The sequence below is a fragment of the Vollenhovia emeryi genome, unplaced genomic scaffold, assembly GCF_000949405.1.
Source record: "Vollenhovia emeryi isolate VEMERY1.0 unplaced genomic scaffold, V.emery_V1.0 DF939179.1, whole genome shotgun sequence".
In the NCBI taxonomy this organism is placed as follows: Eukaryota; Metazoa; Arthropoda; class Insecta; order Hymenoptera; family Formicidae; genus Vollenhovia; species Vollenhovia emeryi.
The window spans coordinates 1,071,517-1,083,998 of record NW_011967187.1 but is presented as its reverse complement, the minus strand read 5'-3'; the positions used below and the strand labels follow the sequence as shown (position 1 = coordinate 1,083,998).

At 46.7% G+C, this 12,482-nt stretch overlaps 1 protein-coding gene across 1 annotated transcript; it reads left to right on the top strand.

The window, feature by feature from the left end:
* Positions 1-4,537: 4,537 nt before the first annotated feature.
* LOC105563245 (atrophin-1-like) lies at positions 4,538-12,415 on the top strand. Its single transcript, XM_012014678.1, has 6 exons — positions 4,538-5,420; positions 5,534-5,669; positions 6,604-6,723; positions 7,422-7,525; positions 9,979-10,404; positions 10,725-12,415. Exons 1-6 carry the CDS (start codon positions 5,208-5,210, stop codon positions 12,261-12,263), a joined length of 2,538 nt encoding a protein of 845 aa, XP_011870068.1. The 5' UTR covers positions 4,538-5,207; the 3' UTR covers positions 12,264-12,415.
* The last annotated feature ends 67 nt before the right edge of the window (positions 12,416-12,482 follow it).

The following is a 12,482-nucleotide window of genomic DNA, read 5'->3' as shown; positions in this document are numbered from 1 at the left end:
GAAGAAGAGGGAGAACGGTGCGACGATGCGATTCCGCACCCCCCTCCCCCTCCCCCCTCGTTCGAAAGATTCGCGAAACGCGCCGAAGCTCCCCCTCGCCCCCGTGTATTTAATCGGAATCGTCGGGAGGTAACGTTACGCACGGGGGCGGGAAGACGTGCGGGGAGGCGGGTGATTATCGGATAGTGAACGCGTCGCGGTGTGAAACACGGATTCCACCGCTTTATCGTAACGGATGCGCCTCTTCACGACCACTTAGGCCCGGCTTCGCCGAACGTCGCTTAACTTTGATCTCGGGTTTATTCACGTTTGTCTCTTCCTGAAGTAACCGTTGGAAAGAGACGACGAGCGAATTAAACTAATGGCGAATTCGGTTGTTTGCACCAGTGCGCGCTGAGTGCACCCTAAGGCTTGTTTACAGTCAATTCCTATGTTTAAGGATCGTCTCAAATATCTCTCGAAGTATAATTTCTTAGCCAGCAAAATGATCTGTATAGCATCCATACGGATCATCTTTTGGCTGAATGCTCTTCGAACATATATTTAAGGCAGAGTTAAGTATAAAAATTGACTATAGACTATAGACTATATAAGCTTAAAGTTAAGCGACGTTGGTGAAGCCTTAGGGTCAGTTTCGCAAACGTCGGTTAACTGCTAACCGAGGCTCGATTGATTCTGCGTCTCTTCTTAGGTCCAGTTTCACAAAAGTCGGTTAACTGTTAACCGGAGTTCAGTCGACTTCCTATCTTTCTCTATTTTGTTATCCAAGAAGAGACGGAGGATCAATTAACCATGGGTTAGCGGTAAAACGACATTTGTGAAACTGGCCCTTAGACAATAAGATAGAGGAGGATAAGGAATTGACTGAACTCTGGTCAACAGTTAACCGACGTTTATGAGACTGGCTCTTGGTTTTTCATTTGCTGGTTAAATGTTAACTAGAGGTTAGATCGATTATCTGTCTTTTCTTAGATAATAATATAGAAAAGGATAGAGGGTCGACCAACCTCTGGTTAACCTAAGCCTAACCGGAAAATGAAAAATCGGGCCTTAGGGGCCTCTTTCACCAGCCGACGGTTAAAATTTGCAGGATGCCAACAGAAAATAGAGGCGATTATCCCTTGCCTCTTTTTTTTCCGGGCGGCACCTCGCAAATTTTAACCGTCGGCTAATCTACTAATCTCAGGTTGGTGAAAGAGGCTCTTGGAATGTTGTGGAAGATGCGAGGGGCCTTCGTGCGTCTCTGGTCACTTTTGTACGGCCAGACTGCTGGGCGACGATAACATCCCTTTCTTTGCGGACACAGCGGGACGCCTTTGCCTCGCTGCTCTCCCTTTCGTTTCAGTTTTTCCCCCTCGCTGGAAGCGCATCCCGTCGGCCTGCCTTTTAAAATTGACAAATTATCCGTTTGCTTCCTCGTGCGCCTCCCCCCTCCCCGTCCTCTCGGACATTCTTCTCAAATTGATGAATGGAATGGGACTCCTTGAGATATCACACGTGGCTCCCGCGCCGACGTCCCGTGTCGACACGTGACTCAACTCTGCGACTTAAATGGCTCGACGGCGCTTAAGGGCCTGAGCGGAATGGCTGTTTTGTACCTTTAAAGGCCCGAAACACACGGAAGAACTTAAGTAAAACGTGCGGCTCAACCTGCGAAGGGCTATGGCTCCTGTATTTTTATGTGCTTCCACTTCCACTTCAAGGGTCTCAGCAGAATGGCTGTCTTACACTCTTAAGACAATGATTTATGTTTTAAAGTCTTTGTCTTGAGGTAACGCACAATAAAGGCCATTCTACAATTGCGTGGTTGTTAGCGGTTGTACAGTGTTGTAAAACACAAGCTGAACTCCATCTTTCACGACTACAACGATATAGAACGTAATGGCTAACCAATCAGAATTCTCTCACGTGTCCATACCGCTCTTATCAAACGCTGAACTGTACTCTGATTCGCTATCATTTACTTCAATTACGATGTATCTTACTCTATTGTATATTACATTGTTGTACAACATTTACTACCACTTCTACTCCTACAACCCTACAACTACGTTTACGCAATTGTAGAATGGCCTTTACTTTGTTGTACAACACTTACTACTACTTCTACTCCTACAACCCCTACAACTACGTTTACGCAATTGTAGAATGGCCTTAACTGTCTTGTGTCCCAAAAGTACAAGACAGCCATTCTGCTCAGGCCCTACGACATGAGAGAGTTATTGTGCGTTACCTCAAGACAAAGGCTTGAAACGTAAAACATTGTCTCAAGGCTGTCTTAAGAGTATAAGACAGCCATTCTGCTGGCCTGAGCTTTTACTCTTAAGACACAAGACAGTCATTGTGCGTCACTTCAAGATAGAAATTTAAGGCATAAAACACTCTTAAAAGTACCATTCTGCTAAGGCTCTTATTGTGCGTCACTTTCAGACAAAGATTTAAATCGCGAAACATTGGCCCGTATGCCGAACTCTCTGTTATCAATAAAAGCGCCTCTAAAAGTGGCTAATAAGTCTTCTGATTGCTACAAGCCACTTTTAGAGGCGCTTTTATCGATAAAAGAGGACTCGGAGTGCGAGCCCATTGTCTTAAGAGAGTTACGGCGAGAATTCACGGAAACGAGGAAGAGCGCGAATCGCGCAGCGGGGGACAGCGCGTGTCACGTAACACGCCGACCGGTGTTACGAAAACTCGCATTTAAAATCCTGCGATCCTTTCTGACGTAATGGATTCGCGGGGAAACGTATGGCGCACATGGGGGACGGACTTTAGGAAATGAGCGGGCTGAATGAAAATCTTTTCCGGCGCAGAGACGAGCCGCCGCGTGCAGTAAGCAACGCTTCCGCTCCCGGCGTGACTCATCGTCCAATTATTAAACAAACTCCGATAGTTCCTCAGCCGGTGTGTGTGCCGTTAATCTGCATAATGTGATAGAGTTGCGCGCTCAAACTCCACGCACAGAGAGGAAAGGGAGTAGCTCTCTCGCTGTCACGCAGTTAAGAGTTATCGTCGCGCGTTATCGGGCTCTCTTCATTCGAAGAGATTAAAGATGAAGCGTCAAGTGCTACGGAACGCCGCGAACGCGCCCGGCCACTCTCTTCCCCGTGTTACGTACGTTCCCGGCTTGCAATCGCCCGCCCCGCCGAGGTGCTCCTAATTAACGATCGGTTTATGTATGTATACAAATCGTCGGGCGGCGATGCCGCTTCCGAGTGTAAGGCCGATATGGCAGAGAGCAATCCGTAAGCGCTTAAGACTGTCTTAAGTCGTAGACGTCGAGAAAGTCTCTTGTATACGACTTGAGTTTTTCTCTGCCTTGTCTTATGCGTTGTCTGCAGTGAGACTTAAGAAAGCGACCTACCACAATCGAATGTGAGAAGGATAATCGACTGCGATTGGTCATTTTCTTAAATCTTACGTCCTTAAGATCTCATTGTAGACGCCGCATCAAGACAGTCTTGGTCCAAGTCTACAACAGAGATTTCAACTCTAAGCCTTAAGAAATTGACTAATCACAGTCGCGTATTCTACTCACACTTGACCGTGGTGGTCAATTTCTTAAGGCTTAGGGCTTAAATTATCTATTGTGGACTGGGACTAATTACCCGTTTACAATAGCGATTTAAACCCCAAGTCTTAAGAAATTGACTAATCACAATCGCGTATTCTACTCATGCTTGACTGTGGTTGGTCAATTTCTTAGGGCTTAGGGCTTGAATCATCTATTATAGACTGGGGCTAAGCGTTTACGGATCGTTCTCTGCCACCAGCCTATCCCTGCGACCGTGTCTGTGCCGTAAATTTCAATCGACATTACATCCACACGGATTGTTTACGTCACGCTGTACGGCGAATCTCTTTCACGTAGACGTTACAAGCAGTGTAAGTTATTATCAAATAACTCATTGACTGTTTTCGCTGTATTCTTCCAAACGGCCCTGAAAAAGTAGGAAGTGACTTCAATCTAGATTCAATTAGATGCATTTCAGTATTATATTCGTTAATTAACGCAGTTAATAAACTGCGCAGCGAGAGACGCTCGATACTAAAATAATAGATATATGTTATTTACGCCGATCTGATTTGTTGATTTTTCGCGGAGTGCAAAAAATTGTGCCCAGGTAATAATAACTGGGAATAAAGTTGCAAATAAAATTCCCGATATCTCTGACGAGATAGAGATGCTCGATGACCCACGGACTGCTCATTGTTTACATAACGTTGAAGTTTACATTGTATACGTGTAGCTGTAGATTATTACATTTTACGCGAAAACGCCTGGTCCTGCCTGCGACGATATCGCCCGGCGTTTAATGGGATTATAATGACAGGGGGGCGTGATATTGCTAATTTAGGGAAGCAAAGTCAAAGCATTATCGACAGCAAAAGAGACGGGAAGAGAAGGGACCGAGCCAGCGAGAGAAAGATTAAATGAGAGAGGGGGGGGGGGGACATTGCTCGCTCATATTTGTACCCTGCACTTGCGACAGTTTTTCTACTTTCATTGATTGTTTTTGCCCGCGCGTAGATACATTCACGAACGACACTGCCATTGATTCGCGCTTCGCGAGAGGCGGACTGTTTTCGAGGGATATTCCCTGACGCGCCGAGCCTACAGCGGAAGGTCGTGAAGAGCTACGCGTATGAAAATTGACAGTTAAATAAGCGAATAACGAGATCCCATCGACAAGATGGGATTGATTAAAGTTATTAGTCAGTTGACGAAATGCATTACAACGTAAAATGAAGGAGATTAAATGGATTTAATGTCGATTGGATCACTCACGAGTCATGAGCGTTTGTTTCCAACTCCGCTACGCACAACAAGTCACAGTTGAAGGGATCCACCGCGTCCAAGGTCCTTTTGCCATTTCTCGCGATCGGCTGTTTTTTTTTCCTTTTTATTTTCTGTCCTCGCAGGTTTTCCAATTGTCAGAAACGAATTGCAACGTGGGGGCGTCCCGGACGCCCGTTAGAACGCCCGAGGTCTCGGGCGATCGTAACAGACTTGTCGCCGGTGAATTCCAAACTCGAGGAATCTCGAAGGAGGCAGAATCATCGCCCCTTCTCTCCCTGCTGTGATTTCCGCGCGATAGCGAATTAATGGAGGAACCAATTTGCCTGTTGTTGCACAGAGCTCGGCTTCAACCGGCGGTACGGAGGGGTCTAGTCCTGCCTCCAGCCCTGCCTCGGCCGCGAGTCTCACGATGGCTGCGCCGAAATACGGTACGCTGGTTCCGAACCGTATTTTCGTCGGCGGCATCTCGGCCAGCACCAGCGAAGCGGAGCTGGCGCAAGTTTTCTCGGCCTACGGCAATGTCAAGGCCACGAAAATTATAGCGGACCGCGCCGGCGTGTCGAAGGGCTACGGCTTCGTCACCTTCGAGACGGAGGAGGAGGCCAAGCGGCTTCAGCAAGAGGTTCGTAATCCGACGATTGGCGTTTCCCTCGGGCGGAACAATCGACCCCCTTACCGAAACCGTCGGGCCTTGATCCCTTTTATTCATTGCTCCTCCGCTTCTGTTTGTGCCAGACTGAGTGCATCGTCTTGAGAGAGAGGAAGCTGAACATAGCGCCCGCGATCAAGAAGCAGCCCTTCTCCAGATCCTTTGAGGGTAGTACCGGTTCGCCTCCTTCCGTGCCTACAAGTACTTACTACTACACGAACGGTATGTGACTCTCCTCCTCGATTATGGATTTCCGAGCCGCTCGAGTCCGCACCACCGTGGTCCAAATCGAGATTGTTACCTGCTCTCTAAAAGTCATGAGTGGATTATCACTGAAGCAGCGAATAATCACAGTTATAAGTGTACCACTGAGATTTTCAGTCGTATAAATCACGTAAATAAGAGTTTTCTTTTTAATTTTACCATACATTTTACTAGTACAGCCTATGATAAAATGTTAAAAAAAACTCATAAAGTTCTTCAAAATGCCAAATGTTATCTCACGATTACATGACTTTCAGGGTAAATTTTTCAGAGAAAATTCTCTCTCCGCGTATAACTGTGAGGTAGCGTCTATTCACTGTTTTCAGTGATAATCCACTGATTGACTCTCAGAGAGTGAGTTTTCATTCTCCAATGAACGCAGTGTCATGCTGTGCCGCGTTATCTTGTGTTTGCGATTTAGATATTTTTTAATTTTATATTTCTTACAGTGGAATACTCTTCCGCTTACTCTCTAAAAGTCAATCAGTGTATTATCACTGACTTATTTTTATTTTTATGACTAACTGTGAATCAGTGAATACTCACTTTCATTGATAATCCACCGATTGACTTTTAGAGAGTAAGATTTATTCTTTTCGCGCCCATAATGTGCGAGCATATTTTTGTAATAACTCGCGTCAAAAGAACGGAACTTGATGATATTGAGAAAAGATTTCTAAGAGAATTTTATAAAAGTTGCATACTTTGTATAGAAATGTTCGCACACAGCTGTGTGATTGATAAATTTGCGTGAGGCTCACGTTTTACCGCAATGAGCAGGAGATTTGGAGACACTTTACACGTATGCTTTTGACGCGAGACTGAGTTTCAGGGGAACAACTGAAGAATGCATAGATCAACGTCTTTAATTTCTCTCCTCCTTCGCTTGTAGGTATAGGTCTCACTTATCAGAATGGTATGACATTCTATAACACGGCAGCTGCCGCACCAGCGACTTCTATCGCTCCGCCGACGGATCCAGGAACGATTTATCAAGCCACAGGAGTGTTTGGTAAGCATTACTCGCCGCATATGCATTCTTACAGTCTGGAAATTGTCGCGGCAAAACCCAATCCTTATATTTAAGCGAAACATTTGGAAGGTAAAATCGAATTTTCTCGTCAGAAGAATCCCTTCCGCGAATTTTCATGCAAGATTCGGCCGCACAGGGGCTCGATTCTTGAATTTATTCAAGAGAAAAACGTATGCGAAAATTTCTGCTCTTAGAGAAAAGTCGCAAGTTGATTGGCTACTCGCATGGCTTTTGGCCAATTAACTTGCAACTTTTCTGTAAGGGCAGAATTTTCGCGTATGCATCTCTTTCGAATGAACTCGAGACTCGACCCCCTGGTCATCTTGCAACAGTCTGCGATTGAAATTTGATTAATTGTTGATCTTAATCTTCGTTATTTCGTTATTGAACGAAGCGTTTGTATCGTCCTTTTAATTTGCAACTTACTAATCTCTTCCCTTAAGGGATTACAACACTGTAGAACCCTCCAAGAAAGTCAATTTTCGGTGATTTTTTTCAGGAATATAATAAACGTAAAGGAAAATCTGTTTATTCCTATTTAGACTTCAATGTATAGAGAATAAATAGGAATAAACAGATTTTCATTTACGTTTATTATATTCCTGAAAAAAATCACCGAAAATTGGCTTTTTTAAATGAACTCTAGAGTGTTCTAACTACTTAAATTCCGTGTTCAGGGCCTCAAGCCGCCACCGGACATCAAACGTTCGCTCCTATGATGTATCCATGTCCGGCACCATCGCTGTATATGCCACAGCAATACCAGTATTCTCCTATGCCGGTACGTAAAATAAATGTAGATTGCTTACCAAACCGTATTTTTTTTTTCATTACTTCTACGTCGTCTTCGACTCTCCGTTTAGATGCTCGTGGGTTTTCCCTCACACGTACATATAGATCCTAGCATAAGATCCTGACCGTCTTTGTCTGTATTTTGTATTTTTATTAAACGGCGCATATCGGTTACGGTTTGACAGACAAACGGTCTGATGGGAGAAGCCATACCACCGGCGTTTCTACCCAACCCTCAGCAAATGCCTACTTACGTCCTTCTCGACGCTATACAGTATTGAGGTCTAAAGGTATAAGGTCTAAGCTAAACGACTAGCATGCCGCTCTTTTTTTGAGCATTTTACTTTTTTTTCCTCACCGTCCTCTTTTTCCCGGCCTCTTGGTGCACGGCCTGTCGATGCATGTTTCTTCACCGCCTTTTCCGTCTCACGACCTGTACCTTGTACTCACCGGTGTCGCTCGTGCTAATCTTTGACAGCTCACAATTTTGCCGTCACCGCAGTGTTAAATTTAATCGAGGTCTAAATATAAAATGAAAATTGAGAGCACACATTGGGAAATGCGTGTGAGTGTATAACAAGAAGAAATTAAATGACATACGTGGAGTTATCGACAGTTATACAGGGTGTCTCATTTTAAGTGATCCACGCTTTATCTCCAAAAGTATGAAAGATACGGAAAAACGTTTCAAACAAACGTTGTTTGAAGAGGGGTGTTTTTTGTGTATGTAAATTTTGTGTTACAGTACACAAAAATTTTCAATAATTGAAACACTATTGCAACAGCACATTCCTGAGACCATATTAAGTGAAAAAGTCCTGTACTACTTTTCCCTTCGACAAACAGTTTTTCCGTATCTTTCATATTTTTGGAGATATTTGCGCGTATCATTTAAAATGAGACACCCTGTATATAAATTTGATAGATCAGCTGATGTAATAGAAGATAAAGGAGATAAAGGTGGGACGGTGAGTGTGTAAATCACGATGTGATTCTAAAAATCACAGTTGCAACGATACCGATAACTGGATAACGATGTTTTTAATCATCATAATGCTGAACGCGTAGTCCTCATCCTTGTAATCATTTGAGATAAAAAGTTGCAACAGAAAAAGAAGATAAATAGACTGTCGATACATTTCAATAACGCTTAATGTTTTAGATCTGTCCCATGCGGCCTCTCTATAATTCCTTGTCTCTCTCTCTTCTTTATTTCTTTTTCTTTTATGTCTCTCTCAACTTTTGTCCTCCTACTTTTATCTCTCTTTCAGCTTTAATTTTTATTATAACTCTTGTTATAATGTATTGTGATTAAATGTTATGATAGACATGTCAAGGTGCTTGCCATTTGTTCAGTATGGTTGTCTGTCTTAATTCTCGCATTGTAGTTCGTTTCACTTTCTAGAACGACACGAGTTGCACTTAAGCCACGAATCCGAATCACACGCGATCATTTCGCATGCGGGACGCGTTATGGAAACGACATTATGTATTGATACCTTAACAGATAATTTCTCTCGTGCCAAAAGACTACGCTTAGAAGAATAGCCGGAAATTATCCTCTGTAGATTATTGACAATGGAATCACTACAGGCATGCGTATGCAATATGGGTTAGAATGATCTCTTCTTTTCTTTTTATATGTATAATATGTATGAGATGCAATTATAGTGAAATAAGGTAGTAAGATTGTTTACTTTGCGTGGATGTTGCTAAAACGCCAGTAATTACACGACGCGATGATTAACGCTTCAGTGTACCCAATTGCCCGACTTGTTTCTTACGCACACTGCGACCTTTTCTAACTTGAATTCACGTAGGAAATGACGGGTCGCTATTTGACACGGAAACAATACACGGATTGAGATATCTTTTAATCATCTTCGCTTGATCTTCATATAGTTACGTCTATTGACCTGTTACTTCCATCACAATAAGGCTGTTGCTGTAAATGTTAATTAATTACGGTGCAACCAATGTGCTTTCTATTTCTTCAAATCGAAATAGAAAAACGCATCAGAGTGACAAACCCGCGTTACATTTGCATACGAATGAGGAACTTATTTTTCGCTTAGCACACATCTCTATTCGTCATCCGTACGATGTAACATAGCTCGCGCGAAAGATGAATTCGTGAATTGATGCGAATGCTACATATCGTCTGGCTTTATGTATGTATAATAAACAAATAATAACTCGAAGCATATAGCTGAAGCACATCTCTTTGCTTGTCGACGCATTAAAAAAAAAGAAAAAGACAGTGCGCGTAAAGCTTCCTCCTCGCGGATCAAGGAATGTGAGATTCACTTGAAAGGAAACGACTAACATTTACAGGAATGGTTGTCATGGATGTGAATATTTGCGCGAAATACTCGGCATTCATGTGCAAATCGCGGCCCACGGATGACGGACGTCTAAAGGTATCTCCGTTTCTGTCCACAGTACGAACCGTATTACGCAGGAGCGGCCGCCGGGGCGCCTCAGTACTTGTACGCTACCACCGGCGGTTCGCCGAGCAACTCGAATGGTGGTGGAGGTGGCAACAGTTCCGGCAGCAGCGGCAATAACGGTACAGGAGCTACCAGCCCGCCGACGGGCCCACCGCCACCTCTCCCACCACCGCATCCGACGCACTTCTACGCTCCTGCCGCGCCGGCTCCGCATCATCATCCACCTGTACCAACGGGCCCTCCTCCCCAGGCGCAGGTGGACCATCTCTACTATCCTTTTGCAGCCGGCCCGCATCCCGCGCCGCCGCCGCACGCGCCCATGGGACTGACCGAGCAGCAGCAGCTGTTGCTGTACGCCACGGACGCCACTTCGTGCCAGCAAACTTCCGCGTCTGACGGCCAGGCTGTTCCGCAAGAGGTAAGTCGCTCTCTCAGCTCCTGGCTGCCGTCGGTACCTATACCTTCTCGACTTGTGCGCGATTCGTTTTCGTCATGTCGAACGTGATGTCTTTGACGCCGCTACCGAATTCCACGGGAATAGAGCTGCTCAGCTGATCGAGTCTCAGTCGTCCTCATTTGTAAAACAGTAGTGCATGCGTTATTTAACGGGATGAAGATTTTCTTAATTGCTACGGGCAGAGACTAGGATCGTACAAGAAAGGATCGCCGTGAACGCACGTTTCTACTAGGCAATAAATTGAGTTGAGGCAGGTATTATTCTGTGAAATAAAACCGTAGGATTCACGTCCGACGCCAAGCCACTCGGAGCAGCCGCACAGCGACGTGCAACAGGCCGCTTCAGGCTCACCGGCAACATCTCTGCTGCCCCTAATGCCCGTCAAATTCCCCATGTCCGGTCGTTACCACGCAAATTATCATCCGATCGCGATACACACGCCGCACGGCGCGCAAAACGACAGCGAGGACTGCGCGGCCAGTCCGATGCACTGTCGCATCCTCTATCACCCGACCGTGTACATTCCGCACGCACACCCGCCGCCGCCGCCGTACACACATCACAACGCGTCCGGCACCGCTAGTCTCCTGCCGACGCCGTTCTCGGCCTCGCCGCATCAGTCCGGCTACGACAACGGCAACGCGAAGACGTACGGCCACAATTCCAGGGACTGCAACAAGTACACGGGCGGTCAGGGTAACGGTTTGCGCGGCCAGGGGGGTCAGAATCACGGCTACCCGCTGGCGCATCACAGCGCGCACGCCAAGTCGCAGAACACATACGGCGGCTCGCAGTCACACAACAGCAAGTGCGGCGGAAACGCGACGGCGGCGGACGGGTCGCACAAGTATCCGACGATAGCGGTGTCGTCGCGATTGCCGGTGCAGTACAATAGGAGAGCGGCTGGATCGAACGTGGGCTCGTCGGCGATCCTCAGGTCCGGCGGCGGTTACTCGAGTCAGGCTGCGCACAAGGTCAATCACAATGCGGCGTCCAACTATTCGTACGCGACGAACGGGCGCGCGAGGCACTACGGCGACGATCAGTATTACGAGATGAACAAACCGTCGATGGCCGGTGGTTACGGCTCGGGTCGTAAGAACTGCCTCTCGAGTAACAATAATAACAACAACTATAGAGGAAGCGCTGCGCGGTTGGACGTGCACGGCAACGACAGCAACGGTCGGCCTAACAACGACACGGCTCAGGCGGACAGCGTCGTCGTCGTCACGAGCGCATCGACGACGCTGTCCTCTCGCCTGTCCCCATCCGAGCGGATAAACGCGGACACGTCCAGCACCCAGGAGAAGTCGGCGAGCCCACCGCCAGCCCCGTACTCACCCATGACACGGCCTCTTCCAAATTTCTCCCCGCCCACTCCCCAGGTCCAGTTTTACGCTCCGGCCCAGAACCGTTATCAGCCATCCTCCGCGCCTCTGTCCCAAACGCAACAGCAGCAGCAGCAGCAGCAACAGCAGCAGCAGCAGCAGCAGCCCACCGGCAATCAACGCAGCCGGTTCTCCGTCGGCCAGGCATTAGCGTCCGCCAACCGGAAGCCGTCCGACAAGTATTCAAACACCACCGGCTCGCAGACGACGATGCTGCGGCAGTCCAAGTATAAGGTGAACGGTATAATGCAGACCGCGGCCACGACGGTGACGAGCAAGCTCGCCGACGACGCTCTGGGAGGCGCCGGCGATGGTCCCGGCAGGCTACCGATCACGCCACCCGGTACGCCGCGGGCGGCCGGCCATCCGGCGGCCGGCGATCAGAATCAGTTGAGCGACACGTGCCATCAGATGCAGGCGCTGACTCTGTAGACTCTTCCTACTCTCCTTTCTTCGTTCTCTTTGCCCTCTTTGTTGTCTTCTTGATAAGAGTAAATATTTATCCTGTAAGAGTCGAGAGGAGACCACGCGCGACCTAAGACGACGGCTGCAAACTGTGAAAAATAAAACAGTGCGGAAATCAAGACACGCAACATTCACGTATACACATACACGCCCAATCTATATATATATATATGTACACGTATACAT